This window comes from Gobio gobio, assembly GCF_949357685.1.
Source record: "Gobio gobio genome assembly, chromosome: 6".
Taxonomy (NCBI): domain Eukaryota; kingdom Metazoa; phylum Chordata; class Actinopteri; order Cypriniformes; family Gobionidae; genus Gobio; species Gobio gobio.
Genome location: NC_137102.1, coordinates 27980168 through 28006623, shown reverse-complemented (window position 1 = coordinate 28006623; position 26456 = coordinate 27980168). Strand labels below are relative to the sequence as shown.

The 26456-nt window shown below is 37.2% G+C and overlaps 1 protein-coding gene across 19 annotated transcripts in view; it reads left to right on the top strand.

The window, feature by feature from the left end:
- dlg1b (discs large MAGUK scaffold protein 1b) overlaps window positions 1-26456 on the top strand; it is a 314786-nt gene that overhangs the window by 121726 nt on the left and 166604 nt on the right. The window contains exon 1 of one of the 19 annotated variants that reach the window (XM_079820297.1): window positions 25032-25724. The exons of the other annotated variants lie outside the window; for them this stretch is intronic. Coding sequence (XP_079676423.1) covers window positions 25452-25724 — 273 coding nt within the window. The 5' untranslated portion in view covers window positions 25032-25451. Of the gene's footprint in view, window positions 1-25031; window positions 25725-26456 lie in introns of those variants that run through there. 19 annotated transcript variants of the gene reach the window in all.

The window sequence follows — 26456 nt, the reverse complement described above, 5'->3', positions numbered from 1 at the left end:
CAAGAGTACCCATATGAGCCAGGGACAATAGTAATTTAAAATAATAATAATAATGATGATTTAAAAATAAATTTGCAAATAATATTATAATGTTGTGTAGTGTATCATAATAGAGACAAGTGTTGGGCAAGTTACTCTAGAAATGTAATTAAATTACTGATTACTGATTTACTGATTACTCCTTTTAAAAGTAATCGTGATACTGTTCTGATTACTTTATTTCAAAAGTAATTAGTTACACCACTACTTATGTTACTAGCCCCCCACCCCCTCAAAAAACAGAGTATAATAACCTCTTTAGCCTGCTGCATTAAATTTAGATCTGCTCATGTTGCATCATACTTTTTACGCATTTTACATCGTTGGACACTATAACCAATCACACACGACTGCGTTGAGTTTATGAATGCTAATGGCCAATCAGAGGCGTTAAGATTAGTGCTTTTGTTCAGTGCGCGAGATGAACTCTGCACTCTCACGAATATTCTCATCATAAACTAATTTGGGACAGATTTGGGGATTGTGCTCTTGAGACTTTGAAAACTAATATAAATAGGTTTTTCTTTTTACAACGCAATGCAGCCAATCACAAACATATCCAATGATTTCTTTAACACGCCAATCAGACGTGTTAAAGTTAGAATCTCCTCACCACTCAAAATGGTGGAGTCCAGATATGCACACTCAAATTCTCTTGAAACACAAAAGTGTAGACAAGTACTGTATTGTCTTTTCTGTTCAAATTAAATGTAAATTAATCATTATTAAAGGTACTAAAGTTATTTAATCAGGAGTGAGTGCTTTGCACTTGCATCTTTTGTCTTTTATCCTTTGTTGTTTGATTAGCTGACTTTGACTGCTGTCACTTTAAGACCTAAGGATCCCATATAGTGATAGAAGCACATTTTCTTTCTCAACCTTTTGACATAACTTATACTGTTTACGAGGATACTTGCCCATTTTTTTATGTGACTGTTCAGTGTTTCCCACAGATTAGAAACCAATTTGTGGTGGCTGGCAGGTGGGCGCGGGCGGGGGTTGAGGAGGGGGAGGGGGTATTTGGGGTTGGTGATAGGCACAAATATCGATTTCGATCTTGATTCAGTATCAATTCATATTTATATAGCCTATTGTACACATAAAGGAAAAATAAGTTTGCCTTTTTAGCACTATTTTACTTGCTTTTCTTGGGTTAAATTATATTTACTGGCATTCATTAGTATTCACTTGTGTGTGCTTATATAAGTATCATTCAAAATATTAGGATGTAAGTTAACGTTTTAAAATTTCACATTTAAAGAAATCTAGTGTTTGATCATGTCTAAATATGTATTCAAAAAATGTAAAACCTAAAAATAAGTAAGCAGTTATGATTTGCAATATTTTTTTGAGCAACTAGACTAGATACATGTATATTTATTAAAGAGCCATCCAAGCACCTAGTGTGGGTAATAGCATTACAAATGAAAATAATTTTTTTCCAGCCACATAATGACTCTAATTTGCCTCTTTGCATTGTAATTATCTATTTTAACCTTAATTACAACACTAATTGTAATATAAATAAGAAAAATATTAGAAGAAAAATATTTTAATTCATTAAATGGTCATTAATGGACCATAATTATTGCACAAATAGTAGGCCTATTTATTACCAAAAGATCTCCTCAAAATATTCAATAAATATTATTAAACTAAAATATACATGTATTTAATTGAAAAATAGTTAAGGTGTATAGTCACATTTGACAACCTATGAGTGTGAGCAATTAGTAAGGAATACCTGAGGGCTAAATACATGAAAAACATTAACATTAATGTTAACAATGTTGCATCTCCATCACTCTCCATAATAAAATTAACCTGTAAATATGGTTGACGTAATAATCAATGCACACTATGCTGTACTGTTTAAATTGCTGCAAATACCTGTATAGTGAAGCTCCATGAACCACGTGACCACGCGTGCCGCCGGGAGATGACAGCATGTCGCAATAAATTGGCCAAGAAATGATTGCGATAAACAATAATATTGTCGTTCTGAGACCATTTTCATCTAAAATAATGATAATGGCACAATAATGCAGGTACACCTTTTTCAAAGATCAATAAACTTTTATTTCTAAAGACTATTTAACACTGAAAATGGAAAGCGTTTTAAATATCCACAATAAATGAACAAAACAACCAAAACAAAAAAAGCAATGGACTCTCAGTCTGTTAACAAAAAAATGCACTTGAATAAACAGCTGGGAAAACTGCAACGGAGGATTGTGTTTTAGATAGTGCTGGGAATCGATTAAAGAAAATTAACTACACTGTAAAAAATTCTAAGCTCGTACAACAAAAAAAATTTTGGTACTAATTTCCCCTAGCTTTTTCTTGTTTACTCAACTTTTGTAAATAACAGTTATACTAACTGAAAATAATTTGTTTGTGATTAAGTTGAGTCAACTTAACATTGTTTGTTTTCTGAACTGTCCTATAACAAATCTTTTTTAGTTGAGCCAATTCAAAAAAAATTATCTGTAGAACTCAATGTCTGAAGTTGAGTGAACAAAAAAATGCTAGGGGAAATTAGTACCAAGAAATACTACGTTAGATAAACTATAAAAACTTTGCCGAAGTCAAAAACTGAAAAGAGTGAGTCAAGACAATGTTAACTAAACATTTATTCCAAAATGCATCAAGACATTTTTTTTAAACAATTTGTACAGCCTTTTGCAGTCAACACAATGCTATTTTAGTAAACTATCATGATTGACTATTAGAATTACTATTAAAAGGTACAGTTAACTTAAAAATTATAGTTCTCTCATCATGTATTCCCTTATGTCTCAAACTCATATGACTTCCTTTCTTCTGCAGAACACACACAAAGCTCCAGTGGTTTAATCTCTGCCTTCTAGAGCAATACAATCAGTTTTGGATAAGAAACAGATTAAAATATTAGTCTATTACATCTTGACATCTGACTGTATTGCTTCAGAACACCATGGATTAAATTACTGGATTCACATGGATTGTATACATCTTGAAGGTTCTGAACCCCATTTAGTTGCATTGTATGGATTGCCTATAAAAATATCTGTGTTTGTAGAGAAGAAAGGAAGGCAAATGAGTTTAAAACATCAAATTATAATGAATAATAATTTTTGGGTAAACTATCCCTTTAAATAGTTCTCACAGGAAACAAATAAAATGCATCAATAATAGTATTGCTACCACAATAAAAAAAAGTTTCACTTTCCACTTCTTTTTTTTGTTTTTTTAATTCAAGACTAAGTCTTAAAAATGTTCCAGTATACAAAATACAATCACATTTAAGCAAACAACATTCCTACAAAGATGTTCTACACTGCCTCAAATGTATATTTTATATTATAAATTTATATTTTTGTATACTCAATATTAAAAGGATATTCCATCCAAAAGTTGCTCAGCCTCAAGTTGTTCCAAACCTGTGAGTGTCTTCCTTCTGCTGAACACAAAAGAAGATATTTTAAATAATGTTGGTAATCAAACAGTTGACAGCACCCACTGTCTTCCATAGTAGGGACTGGGAATAAAACTATGGGGCCCATCAACTCTTTGGTACCGACATTCTTCAAAATATTTTCTTTTGTGTTCAACAGAAGACAGAAACTCATACAGTTTGGAACAACTTGAGGGTCAGTAAATGATGACAGTAATTTCATTTTTGGGTGAACTATCCCTTTAAGCGTATAGAAGTCCAAAGAGTACCGTGAAAGCAGTGGGAAGGTCAGATAGGTCCTCTATGACCACAGTTTCCTCCAAGAAGATGCTGAAGTTTAGACATGTCTTTGTTTACAGCGAGAGGTTGTCCTCCATGACTTCAAGGATGCCCAGTAACACTGGTAATATGCACATCCTAAAAAGTATATTAAAGAAAAATGGTTGATTGTGTAAATTTAAAAATCAAAGCTCAAATACACTCTTGCAAACAAAACTTAAAACTTGTAAAAACTTGAGGAAAACTATTATTTAAATATTAACCAACCATTAATAAATAATGGTGATCAATGATAATATGAGATAAACAATAGTTGACAACCTACCAGACAGGTCTTAGATATTGTGTCACACTCCCTAAAGGTACAAGGGCGCAGTCCCTGTCGAGCTGTAGTGTCATAGGATGTCGGCAAGAAATAAATAAATAATTGTATTCATGATGATTTACTTCTGCATGATTACTTCATATAATAATTGAGTGTTACTGAAAATGTTTTAGGGATGGGAAGAGTATCAGAAATGAAGGGGGCAAAAATTCCACAAAAACTGACTACTGTATATCTCTTCAGGTACTTGAGAAGACAAAATGACACATTAACATTACCACTAACTCCAAGGCATTTATATGTTTAGTAATCATACCTGCATATCAAAATATTCCAGGATAGTCTTCATCTCATCTGCAAGGTGTTGTTTATTCTCTGACCGATACATTATGATGATGGAGTTGCTATGTTTGTTATTAGAGGTCATGAAATCCATTTTGTTGTTTTGAGGTCCACACAAGTGATCCTTTGGAAGAAACCTGAGGGAGTGGGATAAAATATCTGAATGTTAAAGTCTAAAAACAACCAGGTTAGTTGAATAGCGTGCAACTTAGATCTGAACTGGGAGGACAAGAATTTGTGGACCCTTTGTATGTGGACGAGTTTTCAACATACCTGGTGTATTGAACGTGCAGGCACACTCAAACACAACAGTGGTAAGTTACATGTCGTCCTGGGTGCCAATGCCAATACAGGTGCAGGTGTATTCACAATACCTATACTGCATGAAGTGTGTGCTCGTCTCGATGTAGATCTGTATTTTAAAAAAAATACACATTGTGAATGATCAGGTTAATAACAGTCAAATTAATAAAAGAATAATGAAACTTTTAGTTTATAGCTAACGGTAGTGCTGCACAGCTTTGAAATTATATAATCAATAAACATTATCTCCTCATAACTTTCCATAAAGAAATCTAACGTACAACTATAAGGGCAATAATCGGAATTCTCAGATGCCCTCAGTAACGTTACAGTAAATACGGAGAGTCGGGTAACGTTAATATATCTTATGATGCAACAGAAGTCATATGCACGACTTCAAAACACTTAAAATGAGCAGCTCGATTTAAACATTCAGGAACGTTCAAACGGAAGTAAGTTACATGTAACTGTTATGCATTTTTAATAAGTAGCCAACATCGACGAATGTATGAAAACTGACAACAGAGAAAGAAATAACAAGAAAGACAACGATCATCAAAAACAAATTAAGCGCACTCACCATGACGTTCCTCTGTCCACGTCGTGCTGTCTCCTTTCATGAATATGATATTTTCACATCTCCAGCCATTTGCTAAACACTGTTCATTCTCCCGTTGCCCGCATTGAAAAGTTGATGACGTACATTGACGTTGAACTTCAAAAGTAAGCGCCACCGTAAGGGGCGTGGTTTAGCGCGAGAGAATGTTGTCTTTTTGGAAAACATGCAACAAATATATACATTTTTAAATATATGTTTTATTAAAATATAACAATTAAATAAAACGGTCCACACGCGCAAATTAGTTTTCTGTTCTGTTCTGTGCAGGGTATTACACACATGAGAGGATACCATAGGCGCTTATTCTAACGAAACTTCACAGTAAAAGTCTTCCTGCTCCCAATGTGCAATAATGCAGTACATACGTTTTATCAACAACAACAATAACATCAACAACAATATTATTATTATTATTATTATTATTAGTAGTAGTAGTAGTAGTAGTAGTATACATAAATATTTTAATACTTATATTTAATCTATTGGCACATTTACATTCTTTTAAAAAATCACAAAACCATTTTTCTCTTCATTTTCTTTTAGTATACATATTGTTTGTTTTTAAAAAAATCCACAATTAGCATTTGCTATGGAGGGCAGTTCATAAATGAGATTGACTTAAATGAATACGTTGGCAGAATGTTTTTTGGATGAACTTGCAAAGCATTGTTCACAGAACTCATATTTTTAAGTTTATAAAAAATATCTTGGGTTAGGTTGACTACATGAATTAAATGTAGTTGTGCTGACTTTTTCATAGATTTTTGCTGAACCAACACAACAAAATCAGTCATTTCAACTTTTTTCAAGTTGGGTTTTTTACATTGTAATTTTTTTCTGTAATTAATCACGATTAATACATTTTTTATGTTTTGATATTGTAATAATTTCAGTTACTCTCCAAATTAATGTAGAAACAATTTATTGACAGCATATTTTAAATGTGTTGTATTGTCAATATGTTGTTTTTATGAATGAAGGCCAGTATCACCGATGTCTCTATGAAACATTAATGACGTTACATTACAGTATAATTGAAAGCTACCAATTTCAACATTTATTAGGCTTTAAAAAAAACAACTTTTAATTTAAGTGAACTTAAAACAATCTTTACATAACCCCATTATAATAAATATTATTTTACCTGTGCCTTCCCTGTTAGACATATACAGAAATGTAATAGTTATCAAACACCTTTCTTAACTGCATAAAAAATACATGAAATATAGATTAATCATCATTAAAGCTACACTTGTCTCTGTTCACGTTGTTCTTTGATGAACATTAATGACAGGCATCATCAGTGTTCCTGTCACTTTAAGAACGGCCGCTGACGAACATGACGCGGATCTCACGCGCTGTCCCGCACATCTCATTTCCTCACAACTCTTTAAGTTCATTTAGGACGTTATTTAACAAATTTAAGACTCCTAATATGAGAATACTCAAAATTCTCGGTGTTGTTGTTATTGTTTGTTAATGCACAAAAGAGAACTCGATGTGAGCAGGAGACTGACGCGAGACTGTCTGTGTTAAATGTAGCATAATGAGCTGCACAATGAATGCGCTTCAGGTACTTATGTGACTGAGAGCAGCAGGACAAAGGACATTATATTGTACTTATCTTGTAAATGCAGAAGAATGCATTTAAGAATGTTTAACATAAGAATGTTTAAATATTTAGACTAGAACCAAGACAAAAATTACTAAGAAGAGCATTTTTTTACTATTTTTTGTTTTTGAAAGTAGTCTCTTGCTAAACAAATAATAATAAATAATTAAAATTAAAACGCGAAAGGCGAAGCTTGAATTTACGGGTATGTCCCTCTTTGGCTAATGTACTTTCAAGATGGAGGGGCAACATGGCGACCCACATTCGAACTCCCTTACCCGTATGTATTTTTAATGGCATATTATAAACTTACGGGAATACTTTATTACTTGAAAGAAGTAAATATACATTAATGAGCACATATATTTTTGAAAGAACTAAGTGTTTTTAGCTAAGAATAAACTAAAAAAGTTACACAGTGTAGCTTTAAATTAAGTTTTTGATTGATTCATTTCCGTTGTAAAAAAACAATGTTATTTACTTGGGGCCACTTACACGACACCATTTTCAACCAAAATAGAAAACTCTCAGCGCGTTCCAGCTGCTCATCCGCATGGCAACAGCGCCCGGCTGCTAGAGAACGCAAACCTTGAAACAGGTTTTGAAATAGTTTTGAAAAGATTCCTATCAGGGTTATGTCGGTTTTGTTTGTGCTTCTGTTTGATTTATTTTCATTAGCCGCTTTTCCACTGTCGGGCCATTGCGAGCCAGGGCTTTCATCGGGCTCGGGACCGGTAGCACCAAGCCCAAAACCATGCTGCGTTTCCACTGTCGGGCTAAAAGCTCTGCATTGCTTCATTAAAACCCGCCCGTAACACGCCTCTCTGAAACAACGTCACACAAACCCATCATTTCACCAACAAATGGAAGTTTTATCAGAAAACTAATCAGAAAGATATCACTGGAAACATGATAAAATGGCTGTTTGGTTGCATTTTTGTTGTTTACTTAAATATTTAAAACCCAAGCATCAATGCTTTACCACAGTTTTATAATAATAAGCGATACATTGATCATAATAAATTAATTTGTAGAGATTTGCACATTAGTCACACATAAATAAAGTGGTATTTACGTTATTTCACAAAAGAAAGAGGACACGCGTACTTATTCAGTCACGTCTGTTCCTGTTTATTTGTTGTCACAGGACAGTTTGTTTACATCACATTTAGAAAGAACAATCACTTCTACATATTTTCCATCAAAAATATGACCTGAGCAGCTTTAGCACTCTCTCCAGTGACAGTCTGTTATATTTACAGTCAGAGAAACAGCGAGGAAGCTCCCGAAAACCCGGAGTTGCTTTATATTTTGACATATGCGGAGCTAAAAATGGTTATCAGACAGTGCGGTATAAAGAGACGAGACCTACTGATAGATAAAATAAATACATTGTGAAAGCCTAAATGATATGTCTGATTTCTTCAAGCAGTTGTACCATGTTTACTATGGTAATGGTTAGCGCAAAATAGTCTTTTGCATGGCATATAAATATTTCTGCCTTATATCCACATTGGATCACAAACAGAAGTTATTTAAAACACTTTCTGCTGTCTGAAAGTGTGTTTTGAGCTAAAATTATTTAAAAAGTCTTTAATGCTGGTATATGGAATCATCCGTGCCCGCGGCGCTGCTATCTCCAGATTCAGAGAATCCCCACCTTTGTTCGTAACCACTCCTCAAGCCCAAGCTGGCCTGTTTTGGACCAAGGTATTCGGCGGTCAAAAAAACCCTGGCCGTTGGCCCTGAGGAAGCCCCGACAAGGCCCGATCAAGCCCCGGAAGTGACCATGGAAATGCGACTGCCCTTGCAAGCACTAGCCAATGGTGACGTCATGCATGTAAGCATTACGTGTTCAGTCTATAGACAAGCATGTCTAGATACGTATGTGCACAGGCACATAGTTTTTCTTTACAAAATGACCGCCAATGATTAACCCCTAGGAGTCTGAGCTGTTTTGGGGCCCTTTAGAAGTTTTGACATGCTCTGACATTTGCGTTTTGCGTTGTAATTACACTGTATTCAGCACAGACTGGGCTACCATAATATCTGAGCAACATGTATGCACATGCTTGTATTTTTGAGAGAAAAATGTTTATGCATGATTTAAAAAAAATAAAAAAATAAAAAAAAGTTTAAATAAGGCCTCAAAACACACAATAGATGTGTTCACAAGACTTTTGAATAATGAGTGTATTTGCATTGAGTTTTTGCTTCTAACTGTAGTGAGAATCATTGAGCCTACTCATTCACATAAAACAATACACTGATTTAAAATTTGTAAGACAGTTTTTCTTCACAAAGCCTGTATGCGAGGAGGCGTGATATCTAATGAATAATAATGAGATAACACCTGAGATTACAAAAGAACATAATAGCCCGCATAATGAGCTGCATAATGAGCTGCACAATGAATGCACTTCAGGTACTTATGTGACTGAGAGCAGCAGGACAAAGGACATTATATTGTACTTATCTAGTAAATGCAGAAGAATGCATTTAAGAATGTTTAACATAAGAATGTTTAAATATTTAGACTAGAACCAAGACAAAAATTACTAAGAAGAGCATTTTTTTACTATTTTTCGTTTTTGAAAGTAGTCTCTTGCTAAACAAATAATAATAAATAATTAAAATTAAGATACAATTTATACAAAACGAAAAATTCACTAATTCACTTTAAAGAAAGCAATTCACTTTCTACAAAACAAAAAAATTCACTTTCTACTAAACAAAACTCCAGAATCATTAATTTAGAATGTAGTCATCAAAGGCTTATTATATTTTAAATTATCAAAAGATTTGACTACTCTTAAAAAAATGAAAATGAAAATTCTTATTTAGTTGAAAATTGTATTTCTGACAAACTTAAAAAAATAACATTAGGCTATAATATTTAAACATCAATATGAAGCAAAATACGTTTGACTGGTACTATATTTATAGCATCTGAGCAGACATTTGAAAATAAAAGCTTTATTGATGTGACACTAGGCTCTTTTACAATAAACACGTTATAATCTGTCCAAAACAAGCCAAATAAATCTTGTCTAAACAGTCTTGCGTGTATGACATTTAATGTTGCAATAGGATTCATATTTAAACGGTCTTTTTGTATTTAATATTCACAGATGCTAACAGAATAAACTGACCTTAAAATCAGGGGCGGAGTCCTTTGCTTTCAGAAATGAACAGCTTTGCATGAGGAGAATAAATCAAGGATTATTGCTCAAACGGGTCTCAAAACGATGTAGCTGAAGTAACGTTACAGCGTTTGACTAGATTTGTTTGTATGAGTTGATGTGTGGGCGTCGACTCTGGATCGTCAGTATTTGAATCTGAAAGAGCGCTCTGTGTGGGCGTGGTCTCATTACCGGATAATGAAGTAGCTTGCGGGTGACTGACATGTATCGCTTTTCGAACAGATTACATAAACACTGAATATTTGTTTTAGATTTGGTTTACATTGTTTAAAACCTGACATTTCAATGTTTCTTTAGACATATGTCTCATGTTTGTGAGACAAGTATTCACGAAGCTAGAGTTCCTTTTCTGAAGACTATCTGAATGAATGTCTTTGAGAGAGAGGCTGCAGATCGCGCATGTTTGTTTTCTTTATTTTGTAAAAAGCAAAACATTTTGTTTTTATTGTGACTGTACTCAAAAAAAAGAAAGAAACTTAACAGATTATAATGACGTATAACACTTGTCTGAATAATAAAAAACTATAGAGTTATTTGAGTCTCTTTGGTACTGATAAGAAAAAAAGAGAGCCGATCGCGTCGGCGCGACCGCCGACTCGAGGGGGTTAAGTGCATAAAGGCGGAGAAAAAGCACTGAATTAGCATGGTGTTTGAGAGTTGGTTTTCTGTGCGCACAATTTATTTGTGTACCAACAGAAACCGGTCTCAGACTGAACACATGTACCAAATGGAGTTCATACCAAATGGAGTATATTTGCAAGACTTGTGCAAATAATAAACCCTGGGCCATTGGGCAGTCCTTATTGTCGCGCCCTGGTGATAATTCCTTTCATTAATGTATTTTTCTAATGTTGATTTCTATCCATTGTCTCCTAAGATCTCTTTTTGCTCTTAATTTTTTCCACTTTTTGTTTTACAAGATTTTCCACCAAGGTTTTGTCTTCAGCTATGAAATGCATACAGTAATTGTACAAATGTCCAAACTACATAAAAAGTGAATCACAGTCAGAGAGTCTTTAACTTGTTTGGCTTGTTTGACCTGCTGACTTTTACACAGCTTTTGTGCGTACACACACTATTAAAGGAGCTGTATGTAGGACTGTGGCCAAAACTGGTACTGCAATTACTTTCAAATTACTGTAGAGCGGTGTATCCCCTCTCCCCCTCCCCCTGACTCGGGGTTGCCAGATAGGCTGCAGGATCCAGCAGGAAGGTACGCTGCTACAAGGAGCTTTCAATGGCAAGTGACGAGTCGTACACAGTAAGTTTTTTTTCTTTCTGTTAATTATGTTTATGCTTCAAGAGCGATGTTTTGTGAAGTAATTATGAATCGCAAAAATTTACTAATGGCGATTAGCCAAATATAATCGTAAATATGAACGCTCGTATGTGACAGTACATTCCCACATGAAAAATTACTATAGTATATTATAGTAAAATTACAGCAAAGCTAAATAACATTAGCAATGGTCATACAGGTCAACTTGCAGCATGTTTTGTCCACTATATATGCGAAGAACGAATGAGGAATAATTTTTACCGAGGTAACGTTAGGCTACTGTCTCAAATACGTTTTCACATTGCCATAATAGGCGTGCTAATGTTGTTTTCCTCAGCGTCCCAGCATAATGACAGAGAAACGGGCTCTGATAATGCATAACTAATGTTAGCAATGACGACTCGCCGTTTTTATTTACCAAACAATTCCTTAACGTTACCTTTTCAATTCAACGACCCACCTCCTCCATCTGCGCTAACCTAACGTTACTTTGCACGAACATGCATAACTTTGTTCGACTGTCTTGAATATTTGAAATGTCCATTTACATTAAGTACAAGTTAGCCAAACATAGATGAACCTTACCTGTCCAGGAGAAAATTAGCAACGTTGGCATCGGTCTTCAAATTATTCTCCGTTTTCAGCCGTCTCCATCTTTCAAATGCATCTCTTATACAAATCCTTGTTTTATTTCGGACACTGTCACAACGTTTTTCTGATTCATAACGAGGTCGTTTAGGTTTCGTAAAGTTAGACATTGTTTATCCAAAAAGTTTATAGCTGCAGCTGTGGTAACTAGAGCAGAGCTGGCAACCCGAATGCAGAAACACTACTGACTTCGTGATTGGTAGATAGGTGGAGGGTGGCGCTTCTGGCCAAAACACATGTCAACATCAACATGAGTTGAAGGCTGCAACTTCACTTTTAAAATGACAATATCTTGGCCGGACAACCGTTGTCAGTGATATAAGTATTTGAAATTAACATGATTTCTTAATGTCTAGTGACATATCAGGGCCATTTTATGATTAATTGAAATACATTTCTTACATACAGTTCCTTTAAGATTAAATTTACGTAAAGTTTTATACACAAGGTCCCAGATAATTTCCCCTTTATGTCATGATGTAATTTGGGGTGTGTTCATATTAGGGATGCCACAATTCTCAATATAATATTGAACCGTTCGGTACGGCATTCACGGTTCAATACACGCTTGTGAATTGCGGTTTTTCGGTTTTTCATTAAATAATATTTTTTCTACAAATGCTATGATTTTCCTCCATCCCAATAGCCTACTGAACAACGTGACATACATTCACATCACATGTTAGTGGTTGAGTTATACTCACGGAACACTATAGATATTCACAATCAAGAAAGTTCATGATTTGCATGCGTTTTAAAGCCTTGCCGGCTCATTTGCGTTCGCGGTTTTAACATGCGCTTTTCCGAGCGCGCGCACTAAACGCCTGACAAACACGTGATTACTGAACTGAGTAGTCGTCTTACTGCGCTAATAATACTGTCAAATACACACAAGGTTAACACAAACACAGTCGGTTATGTCTAAAGTGAAAGTAAAATCGCGTGTGTCTGTATATTAGATGCACGGAGGTCTTAAATGGACAACAGAGCAGTAGTGAACACGCGGTCCTTAAAGAGACAGTTCACCTCTAAAATTATGTCATTATTTACTCACTCTTTGTTCCAAACCTGTATTCCTTTCTTGATGAAAGAATTTTCATTTTTGAATAAACTATCTGTTTAATGTTAATACAACAACAAAAGACAAAGAGAAAATCACTCGCTGCTCTTGACTGAAAAAACGAGTACAGTAGCTTTAATAAGAATCAATGTATATTTTATAGTGAAGTCTATGTAGTGTTTTATTTTTACATTTATTTATTCAATTTCATACTTAAATGCTGCTGTACTACTGTTGTAATTCTGCCAGTGTAAATCTTTAATATATTTATTTTATATTTTACAATACACTAGGAATGTGTACAAGGGTTTTTTTTAAAGTAAAGTTTTAAGTTTAAGTAAGGGTTTTCAATTCTTTTAAGTAAAATAAAGATAGAGTATTGCAATAAAAAATAGCCTTAACCTCTTGCTGTTCCTGTTGCCTAAGAATAGAATAACAAAAAACTGATGTGACAAGCCATTAGAACCGAACCGAACCGAACCGAAAACCGTGGTTAAAAACCGAGGTATGTATTGAACCGTGGACTAACTGTATTGTTGCATCTCTAGTTCATATCATATTCAAATCATATTAGTTTCAGCACTTCAAAAGGTATTGTCAGCCTGATTGGACCGGAGAGAGGGAAGCTTTCCTTTGCTTTGTTTTCCAGAGGATTGGTATGTGTATCATGGGAGTTTGAATGTGATGGAGGACTCCTCTCAGGTGACCTGTTTAGTGCAGATGCTGGTACCTCCACAGAAACTACTTCAATGTCTTTACTGCTCTCAGATCAGCTCACAAACAGATTGATTGTGGCAACAGTCATGGGATTTGTTGCTCCCTATCAGACATGCCTCTCAGTCAGCAGTAATATGGATCATTGGGGTTCTTTCTCATTGGTTTGTGTGTATTAGGGCTGTAATCAACCAAATAAAATCTTGGTCGACTGAAGTCCTGAAATTTTCATCTAAAAATCGACTAAAAATGACGTTAGGAATTTTTTTTAATTAATTAGCTGCACACTGTGCGCAGTACTTGGTGGCCTTGTGTCTGCCTAAATTAATTATAAATAAAAATAAAAAACTATTAGGCTATTTGCAGTATTAAATTGTTTTTGACATTTTTATTTTGGACTGAAATGAGTCTGACACACGAGTCTGTCGGCTCTGACAGTGTTGCATCACGTGCACCTGCGCAATATCATTGCCTATGATTTCCGAAAATATAGTACTATGTTGTCAACTAGTGATATCATCACAAGAACTTTTGAGGAATATGCAACATAATTTAGACAATTCTTTTTGTCATATTTATTATAATAACTGACAGACACTATAATTTCAGCCGCTCTGTGCAGCTCGAACATAGGATCAGCTCAGCTTTGCGGCTGAGACATGAATAGACTATTGACTTAAAGCTTTTACTCTTAAACACAAAAGGCACGTCCACTTTAATAAAAAAGGAATATTTATTAAACAAGCCAGATCAAGAGCAGAAACGAAATAGTGCATAACTGAAAAATAAAGCATAGGCTCAAAACGAATACAAACAGTGGGCACAGCACATCGCGCATTAGGCTCCAAATAAAAAATGTTATAATAAAGTGCCCGAGTCCAATAAATAATACTAGAAATAAATGTGCAGTTTGCACAATAATAAAAGGGACTGGGCAACTCAAAACAGACGGGGCAACCTAACGCAGACAAGTTAGCTTACCATTTTTAGGTGATATGACATGTTTGTCGTCGAGCTGTGATAAGCAAACTGTTGCTTGCAAAATTTGCATTCGACTTTGTTCCCATTTTCTATTTTTTTTTTAAATGCTGCCACACTGCCGATGTCTTTGTTGACATGGTAGAAGAGGACTGACTAGGAAAACGCTCACAATTAAATAATTAATATACAGCAAAGTAGCCTACTTCAATCTGTCTCTCTTCTCCAGTGGGTTGGGCTAATCCAAAAGAAGTGAAAACAAGGGGGGTGTTCTGAAGACAGACTGTTACCTGTGAAACAGGGCTGCTCTGAAAACACCCCCATTAGCAATTAGTGCTTTCCACCTGATGAAATGAACGCTGCAAAACTGATGGAATGAACGCAGCAAAAAAATTGACCAATCAGAATTTTGGTTGAGCCAGAACGTATCGACTAATAATCGACGAATCGACTGGGAGATTACAGCCCTAGTTTGTATATGTTTTACCAGTTCAAAGTTAGAAAGAAGTAATTGTGTATTCACTCTAAACCATTCTTGTGTGAGAAAAGCAGGGTTGGCAAAGAGAAATTCTTGTGATTAATATATCATTTGTGACATAAGACTCTTTTTTACTGGATTGGCTAGAACTTTACTTGATAAAGTTTTAAATATGGATTTTTTCTTACACAAACGCATCGATTCACTTCAGAAGGCCTTTATTAAAGGGGTCATAGAATGACATTTTTGTACAAGTTAATATGATTCTTTAGTGTCTAAATGAAAAGTTTGTAATATACTTTAATTAAAAATTCTCATTAGTATTGTAAGAAAACACTCATTTTACCTGGTCAAAAACAGCTTAGTTTTCAGCAAGTCATTTCAGTGTATGTGACTTTAAATGATAATGAGCTTTGCTCACCCCGCCCCCTCTGCTCTGTGGGGCGTTCGGTTCGACCCGACACAACACCACAACACACGTGGAGTGTTGCCTTGACAACATTTGAGGGTATATTTTCGAGAAATAATGGCAACGGGAGTCTCTGAGGACACATCTGAGCAACCTTATCATTTTGAACCGGAGTCGGACCAGGAACAGATGACGAACGTTTCTGAATGGTTGGTTAACGTCATGTCACTTTGATCTATCTTTGTACTGGCAGAGTAGTGTAGTTGCTATGTGTTTACTGATGTGTTAGTTCATTGACAGATTGATGTTATGTTATAAGATTTTTTTTACATTACTTCTTAATCAGTAACAGACACCGTTATAAACCATGTACAAAAGTAAGCTTAGTGTAGTGTTACCACGTTAACTTTATCACCCGAGTAACTTACACAGTTTGTAATAACAAACATAACGCGTTGTTCATTATAAACGTGGGATTATGAATTATATTGAGAACGTCATACACAGAAAGCATGCCGAAATGTAACTTACCCTGTAAACTTTAGCCTCATTCATCATGAAGCGTGCAAGCGATTTGCAAAGATTAATATAAAGGTTAATAAAACGTTACACTCACATCTTCCTGAGGTGCAGCAGGAACACGATCCTTTTTTCAAGAGCAGCTTATTAGTAAAACCTGCTTTATACTGACGCTCGTTTATAAAGCAGTCTGCTGAGAAATGATTCGCGCAAACATTGACGTTGATCGGGGGGAATATTCCCTTCTAAAACAAAACTCAGCAGCCACTGGGTCTTCAGCGGTTCGGATTTAGGAACATCAAAATTACTGCTGTGTTCGTTATTACACCCAACAACACAACACCACAATCGCTTAGACGCCATTCTGCTCCAGCGTATCAACAATGGCGGACTGATGACAGCTCGCTCAGGGCGGGTCTGTGTTGAAACGCTGCTGTCAATCAACAATCTTAGGAGGGGCGTACACCGTGTAACGTCACACGATCAGACGGCTCGATTTGAAACAGGGGAAAATATATAAGGAGATTAAAAAAAAACACTGGATGTATTTTTGTCATTATAGGATGGTTGTGTACAGGCACTGCCAACACACATTTCCGTATAATCAACTTGTAAAAGTGCATGTACCATTCTATGACCCCTTTAACACTCCGGAGCTGCGTGGAGCACGTTATTCGATGGACAGGTGCAATTTTTATGGACTTCAGAAACAGAGCAACTATTACTGCAATTATAATGCTTGGATTAGCCAGGACTTTTTTAATATAACTCAGATTATATTCGTCTGAAAGAAGAATGTCATATACACCTAGGTCCTAGGATGACTTGAGGGTGAGTAAATCATGAGCTAATTTTCATTTTTGGGTGAACTATCCCTTTAACATGGGTACGGAAAAAAATATGCACCGTATGCGCACTGCAAACGGAGTATGTGTGAAACGGGCGTGAGAGTTTGTGTGCATATGTGTTTGAGTGGGTTTTAAATGCAATTACAAAGCAATTAATTGGTTTTGTTTGACTCTGAAACACTTTTCGAGTTGTGTTGTGGTAGAAATAGCTACGGGTAGCGCCAGTTGATTGCCGAGTACAACCATTCTACGTCATCAACCTAGAACGCAAACAAAATGGCGCCGGCCATTGTCCAAATATATAATGGATTTTTTAAATAACGTGGATCTTTCATGGGTTTTCTTCTACATATTTCCGAAAGAGACATCATTTATGTTAAATTAAGCCATACAAGTCTTAACACCAGGGGATCCCTTTAAGAAAAATATCCATATTTAACATGTTATAAAGTAAAATATCTAGATTCCGGCGGAACACCTTCTGTATTAAACTTTCGGAAAAAGCATAACTGGCGCGATGATGACATTATGATGACGTAGTGTAGGGCTGATACGATTCCTTGAGTAATTCAAATTAAAAAAATCATAGAGGCAAAATAATTTGTCTCGAAGCTTCGTGTAGTGCATTTAACTACACACGGTCATGTTGGAGAAAGATATTGTGTAAGGACTCGCACATAGTTACTGCGCGGATTGCGGTTATATCCGCAGGTCAGGTGGGTAAAGTAATAAAAAGTAACATTCTAAAAATTGCGGGTGGATGAGAGACAAATCATTAATGTGTTTATTTTAATAATGACGCAGAACTCTCATTTCACGGTAAAACGCAATGAAGGTGTGTCATCCTTTAACTTTCGGTTTCAGCTCATCTCAAGATCAGAGACTGCAATGCGAGAGAGAGCGGCATCAGCACTGGTGATATAATTTAGTCTCTCTATTTTTGAAGGTCCCATGGCATGACATTTTCATTTCATGAGGTTTTTCAATATTAATATAAATTCCCCTAGCCTGAATATTGTCCCCAAGTGGCTAGACATTTTGATCGGTGTAAACCGAGTTCTGGCTGTCTTTCTCTGCCTTTGAGAAAATGACAGCCCAGACGAGCTGATCTTGAATTTGGCACGCCCATGCGAGCGCCATATTTGTTTGGATGTACAATTAAGCAGAAGGGGTGTGTGTAGGGTAAGTGTGAGGATATCCGGGCTAGGCTAGCCAGCTATCCCCACAATAAACTGGATTACATTCGATTACTGCGCTGTTGTGTCTTTGTTTGCGCTGTGTACTCAATGCGCGTCACTGACGCTTTTCATATGATAGGAAAATATCTAAAATTAATGCTATAATCAACACTTACTCAACTCGTTCATCTTGACAGCTGTGGACAGCTGGTACATTACATGTGTTACAAAGTTGGTAGAATAAGGAGGAAGACGAGCTCGGCGTGACTGGGACTTGTGTTTATTCAGAACTCTCAGATACAAACAAAATAAACTCGTGCTGACAGCGCTCTCACAACTCAGTAGTTACAATATAACTTTGCAATCGCTCTGTCTCTGGTCCACTAGTGATGTCCGGTTGAACCGGTTCTTTTTAGTGAACCGGTCGAACCAGTTCACCAAATCGGAATGAATCATTCTAAGCGGTTTGCGTCTCGAGTCAGCGCTGATCCATAATTTACTAACTTTCTGACATGTGTGAGAGTCCCTCCGACTAGAAATAAACAAATAACCTGAAGTATATGCTAGTAACTACAACAGTTCACTGAACTGAGACGTGCTGAGAGAACTGATGAGAAGTAAACTCAGGTCCATCCGTCTCTCTGGCAGGCTCGTGCCTCGTAGACCTCGTTAAACCACGCCCCCTCCGCTACAAGATCTAATACTCATTTCAAATGCAAAGATGTCAGCCAATCACAACAGTGGGAATTTTTACTGAAGTCTCACAGCAGACTCCTTCTGTCTCACAGAAGTCTCCCTTGAAACAGGGCATTCAGCCAGAGGGCAAACATCAGTATAGAAAAAATGCCTTTTATTTCTAAATTATGACATTTTATGATGTAAAAATCATACTAACAATATAAGTACACCTCAGAATACATTATAAAATCAAATAAAAAATCCGTGCCATGGGACCTTTAAATGAAGACAACTGTGTGTTGAGCTTCAGGATGCCACACTGAATATTTAAAACGCTTCGTTTTGCAGCAGTTCACGGAACTTTACGCGTCAGCTGAAGAGATACCAGCACTCGAAACACATAACCAGCATGAATGGAGTTTGCACATGTATCACCGTCATTGTGATGTGTATGTGAAATGTTTAATGGGACTTTATATACTTGATATCACGGAAATACACCATTAAAATGTTCTCAAAGCGAAGCGCTACAAATAGCAGAACAAGCTGTAACTTGTGTGCGCGTGATGCGCAACGCTCGTTCTTTCAGAGTTGCGTGCTTTCATTGATTTGCGTAATTTAAATCTTACACTTTAATCACAGGCTATTTATAGCTCCTAACTTAATAAAACAAGCTGTGTTACTATGATGAATGATTAGCTCAAAATGTAGCCTAGATCTGTGCAACAAACTTTATCTGAATTAAACACAAACACTTCTTTCGTGTTTCCTCACTCTCCAGTAGTTACTCCTCCGTGTGCTGCATAGGTTGTCGACCCTGGTTTAGGTTATTTAAGAAATGTAATTCCGCCAAAGAAGGTTTTTTTTAAAGCAACCTACTTCAGTGTAGCTTATATGTTATAATAGCATTGCGCTTAACACTGAAAATGTGAACAATTGTAATGTGACGTGACGATCGGGTGCGGAATGCGGATATCTAAATCTGAGAAAATCACAGGTGCGGGTGATGGTTTGTTTTTAACAGTGGATTCGGTGACGTTAGAGCTGATCCGCGCATCTCTAGTATGCCCATCTCTACTCTTGTTCTTGTTCCAAGTTTCCTTCCTGTCCAATATTTTTTTGCTTCTTACAAAAGCCACAAAGCCTTCAGAAGACAGTAAAGGCTTGTGTCATATCTGAGCTGAAGTTGAAACTTGAAAGTTAAGTTGCACTACATAAATGCAATGTTTAGCCATTTATATTACTATTATTTTGATTAATAGGTTGTAGGTTTAATAGTAAATAAAATAGTTAATAGTAGTTTTAAATGAATATTTTATTAATATATTTGAATATAATATGGCAATTAAATGCACTAAATTGGTTTAGTTTTCACAGATATTACAATTTACAATTTTTCTAAAAAGGAAACAAATTAGTTGTTCACTTTAAGATACCCATCTTATTTTCTCTTGTATATTTAGTATTGCTCTTTAATAAAGAAAAAGTACTTCTTATCCGATTACTTGATTAATCGGTGGAAAAATTGGTAGAATACTCGATTACTAAAATATTTGATAGCTACAGCCCTAACGTAGTGTAAGCGCTTTGAACTGCGAGAGGCGTTACACATTCTTCATAAGTTGAAAATGGAAGGCATCCGGCGGAAGCTAGATATTTTACTTTTATAAAGTTTTAAATGTGGATATTTTTCATACACAAATCCATCGATTTGCTTTAGAAGGCCTTTATTAAACCCCCCGGAGTCATGTGGAGTACTTTTATGAGGGATGGATGCACTTTTTTGGGCTTCATATTTTGGGCTGCCATTCACTGCCATTATAATGCTTGGATTAGCCAGGACATTTTTTAAAATAACTCCGGCTGTATTTGTCTGAAAGAAGAATGACATATACACGTAGGATGGCTCGAGGGTGAGTCATGGGGTTATTTTCCTTTTTGGGTGAACTATCCCTTTAAGTAGCCCCTCGTTCGAATCTGCCGAGATTGTCTGCTTGTAAACATAAGAGCAGCATGCTTGACACCATATAATGAGAAGACAGAGAAATCTAGTACCACAAGTTACAGTGAGAGTGTTATCAGTGTGAATAGTTTGGTAATTTGGTCACTGCTGTTGTATTCATATCCATTTGCTTCCCTCTCCTGGTTTTATATGGCATTACATATTTAAAATCCCTAATCAATGTATAAAATGAGTTGACTTAAACATGAAGAAAGAGATGTCTGGGATCTCATGAAGGTGCTTGTGTGGTTGTACGTAATGCATGTTTTTAACAGTAATAAATGAAGAGCAGATCAGCTACTTTTTCTTCGTAGTTAGTTGGAATCTCTTGTGTCATCTGATAAAACATGCTCACCTCTGTGAAACAAAGATAATGGTAGAGTGTATGCAAAGTTGCAAACACAAACTCGTAGCATTAGAATCATAAGCTATAGATTTAGCCCACAGGGTGGAGCTGTGTGCATTTATTTCAGGCTTCCCAAAGACAACACACATTTCTGCCCACCACTGCAACAGCAAACTGTTTCTGGTGGATGTTTGCAATTATGACAAATCCTTGATTAGGTTGGTGATATTACTTGCCTTTAAGAAAACGAATTGAATTAAAAATAAATTGCTTTTTGAAAAAAGTGTTTTCACATTATTGGAGTGTATTTGGCACAGAAATGCTCTTATGGCCATGTTTAGCATGAGAATCCAAATCTTTAACAGTGTAAATAAGTCAGAATGCATGAAATAGCATTGGAACCCCTCTTAACTAGCTTTACTTTGATTCATAGCTAAAATTATTAGTAGCTTGTTATCCACCTCTGCTACCCAAATCAAATTATTATAATTATTGTGGTCAGTTCAGAATACAAGCTCTTATTTCAGGAGTTTAGGTGGTGCTTTTTCAGTCAATACAGGTGGCACTTTTTTTAATCCACTCAAAGAAATTGATAAACCGTAAAGAACCACAGACGAGAAAATGAATTTTTCAAACTTTCTCAGACCAGATTGATAGACTCTCTGCTATCTGCTTATTAGCAAATGTGGAGCTCTAATAATTTTCAGTTCAAACATCTGACCCCACTGAACCACCCATCAAAAATGCTCCCATTCATGTAAATCAACTAAATCGGCTCTCAGAGACAGATATCTTCCAGAGCAGCCAGTACTAAATTAAGCTGCAATTTGGAATTGCATGAAATTTTCATTTTATGAGGTTTTTCAACATTAATATGAGTTCCCCTAGCCTGAATATTGTCCCCAAGTGGCTAGAAATTTTGATCGGTGTAAACCGAGTTCTGGCTGTCATTCTCTGCCTTTGAGAAAATGACAGCTCAGACGAGCTGATCTTGAATTTTCCTGTTATGACGTCATAACAGGAACGGTTACCTCCCTTTCCTCCGCCCAGAGAATTTGGCACGCCCATGGGAGCGCCATATTTGTTTGTCCTCGAGAGATCATGGCTTGTGAACGAGTGAATGCTGGCAGTTTCTCAGTGTTTGGATGTACAAATGAAAACAGAAGTCTTTTTTTCAGTTCCTTCTGATCTGTGATCAGTGATTTCTGATGTGTAGCTAATTATTCAAGTTCACACAGAACTTTATTATTCGTGCTGCGGCTTCTCTCTCTCTCTCCCAACAGAACGGTGTTTTCTATCTTGTGAATCAGTGTTTTTGTACGTCCTCGTCGCGTCTATCTGTTCTAAAAAGTGCATACAGTCGTGAGTTTCTGCTCAACATCGGCAGAGCCACATCTTTAGAGATAAACTTCACGGACGCCGAGGCTCGGGCTGCACTGGCCGGTCGGCTTTCAACATCACCGACCCCCAGTACTGCATCTGGCCCACAGCGGAGGCACCAAACGCGGCGCGAGATTAAGCAGAAGGGGGGTAAGAGTGAGGGTCTTCGAGCTAGGCTAGCCAGCTATCCCCACAATAAACTGGATTATATTCGATTACTGCGCTGTTGTGTCTTTGTTTGCGCTGTGTACTCAATGCGCGTCACTGACTCTTTTCATATGATTGGAAAATATCTAAAAATAATGCTATAATCAACACTTACTCGTAACTCGTTCATCTCCTGTAATGGTACATTACATGTGTTACAAAGTTGGTAATAAGGAGGAAGATGGGCTCGGCGTGACTGAACTCGTGTTTATTCAGAACTCTCAGATACAAACAAAATAAACTCGTGCTGACAGCGCTCTCACAACTCAGTACAATATCACTTTGTTAGCAATCTCTCCGTCTCTGGTCCATTGATGTCCGGTTCGCGAACGAATCGTTCTTTTGAACCGGTTCTTTTTAGTGAACCGGTCGAACCAGTTCACCAAATCGGACTGAATCGTTCTAAACGGTTCGCGTCTCGAGTCAGCGCTGATCCGTCATTTACTAAAGTTACTAACTTTCTGACATGAGTGACAGTCCCTCCGACTAGAAATAAACGAATAACCTAAAGTATATGCTAGTAACTACAACAGTTCACTGAACTGAGACGTGCTGAGAGAACTGATGAGAAGTGACATCCATCTCTCTCTGGTACAGCCTTGTGCCTCGTAGACCTTGTTAAACCACGCCCCCTCCGCTCATTTCAAATGCAAAGATGTCAGCCAATCACAACAGTGGGCATTTTTACTGAAGTCTCACAGCAGACACGCCCCTTTAAACAGAGCATTCAGCCAGAGGGCAAATATCAGTATAGAAAAAATGCCTTTTATTTCTAAATTATGACATTTTATGATGTAAGAATCATACTAACAATATAAGTACGCCTCAGAATACATTATAAAATAAAATAAAAAATCCATGCCATGGGACCTTTAATAATTGGGGAAAAACAACACAACTCTCCAGGCCCCTCCTTTCCCCCTTATACTCGTGACCCAGTGCCTTCAGTTATGAAAATTATCCAGAGATTCTGTGTGTTGCCACAGAAATAGCATTCTACAATAAGACTAATTATATTCATATTTTTGTGCAGTTTGCCTTAAGTGTCCCCATGACAAAGCATACAAGTATTCTGGTGATCGGTAGCCCTGAATGGAGTTTGCTAGCATTAGTCGAGTTGCACCCTGAGCGACGCATACATATAAAGACAACGACAGGATCTGAGTCACACTTGGACAGTGAGTCACACCGTCAGCCGAAGTAATGTAAATTGGGAGTAAATTGGCACTAGTGGTACTGTTGGCCTGAAGCCCTTTAACATTTGCACAAAATGTAAATACACATAAGAGAAGAAACTCAAATAACTTAGGGAAACCAATAAAATGGCACAACAAAATGTGCTGTTGTTTGTTACACTATTATTTTGCTTTGAATTTATTCTAAGATTTCTGCAATGATAGATTATAGCACATGTATGCACACGTTGCTTACGGACATGATCTCATTAACTGTAAGGATTGGATTAGTGTGTATGGCTGTATTTTGCTACATCCCTCTTAGCTTGACTGCTGATTTAAAATTTCCCTGAAGCAAAGTCAAAGCCTGATCTTTGTCATTGCAGACCCTCCCCCATGTTACTGCCCCTTTTTGTCCAATGACCCGAGCGGTTTGTCCTGTGTGACCGTTCCACGGACATCGCAATCAAACCTTATACAATGGAAAAATAGACTAGCGTAAAGCTTAAGAAGTTCTCGGTGTGACCCTGTCGTGGACCACTTTCTCCATCATATGGTTTCCTTCAAGAAATGGAACCATTCTCAGAAGGTCACAGCCAGACTGTCCAGTCAGCTGCTAATGACATTCTGTCGTCTTATTGGCCAGTCTCCGAGCTCCCCCTCCCCCTGCCCCTTTTCTCTCCTCCATGTAAACGTGCAGGAAGTCACTCCATTATTGCTCCTCCTCCTTCATGCGAGGCTGTGCTCCCCGAGGATGTTAATTTGCTGTTCTTCTATCTCACTGGTAACTGCTTTAGCTTTTTTCCTTCCCCTCAATGTATCTGGTGACGTAGAGCACCCACGCTGAGGATGAGACAGAGACTCAACCCAACTCCTGTCTGACGGAGGCCATGTGACAAACCCCACGCTCTGCAACAGCTTTACCGTCCCCTCCCTCCCTCCCCTCACATCTCTCCCCCTCTTCCCTCATTCTCTTCACAACTCACTGCGTTGTGTTCGTTGTGGCGTTCTTCACCTCTGTTTTTGGAAAGGAGTGCTTGTCTGGTGTCTTGTGTGATGGAGAAGATTTAACCAGAAGAGCCATACTTCACGCATGCACGCACTCTCTCGCATGGCTCCAGCGAGGCCTCTGTGTAAACATCTACTCTGTGACTGACAGCCGTGAGGTCGCTGGTCAAAAAGGAGAAGGAAGGACTGTAGAAGACTGGTAGGAAGGTGGAGAGACAGATTCTTCATTGCAAGCAAGTGAAGCAGAAGAAGAAAGGCACTGAGAAACAGCGGAAGACTGGAGCAGTGGTGACGGAGTGGGGGTGTGTGGAAAACTCGCTGGATGAAGGAAGCAGACTGGCTGTCCCTTCCCTGGCGTGATGGAGTGAGACGAGGAATGAGGGTGGATGGTGAGAGCGGGCAGCAGCAGCAGCAGTGGAGGGGCAGGAGGAGGAGGAGGTGCGGGGGGAGGTGGTGGAGCAGGAGGTGGCCGAAGAGGCCGGAGCAAGTATCGTTTGCGGAGGCGAGTTTCTGGCTCTTCTCTGGCCGAGCGGCTCAGCTGTCATAGCAGCGAGAAAATGTCTCCAAGCATCAAGAAGTTGGACTGTTTCTCGCCCATGCTGTGCCACTGCAAAGTGGCCTGTACGAATAGCACCATATCGCTCATGTTTGGATGCAAGGTGGGTGGCGGAGCTCTCTGCTCTGTTTCTCAGGTTTGCTTTATGTCAGAGATAGAGGACAGACTGTAAGAATCTGTCCAGCATGTGCATCCAGGTGTAGCTAAGTGTTGCTGCCAAAATGTTCTTATGTACAGCTACCAGAAAAATCTAAGAATTAAAAGTCTGAACTTTAAGGCACATACAATAAACTTGGTGAGATAAGAGTTGTCTTAAAGATCCAGGATACATCAAAGTAGAGATATTCCCATGGAGAGCTGACACAAAAAATGTCTATGGACTTCTTTCTTTCCCAAGAAAGAGGTACAGATATATATTCATGTATGAGGGAAGATACAAACATTAGGTTCTTTCTTTTAGATGTGTTGGTTATTATCCTTTTTTTTTTTTTTTTTTACATTTATTTGTAGGATAGTTGAGTTTAGAAATAAAAGTATGAGAAGTGGGATCAGGGCATGACCGAAGTCAGACCTGGGTCGCTGAGAGCCAACCGCTCTTTTTTATAATGTTTATAATTGTCATGAGCTTATAAAACCAGTATGTATGTAAATAAATAAATACATAAAACAATGATCCAATTTTGTTTAAGATAGTTTTATTTATTTATTATTTATTTATTAGTTTATTTAACAGGGACAGTGTATGGCACTCAGCCACACCAGAATTAGCTACAAGCTAAATTTCATCCGTAGTCCCTGGGCAGGACGAGGTGACATACGATTAACAATCACATAT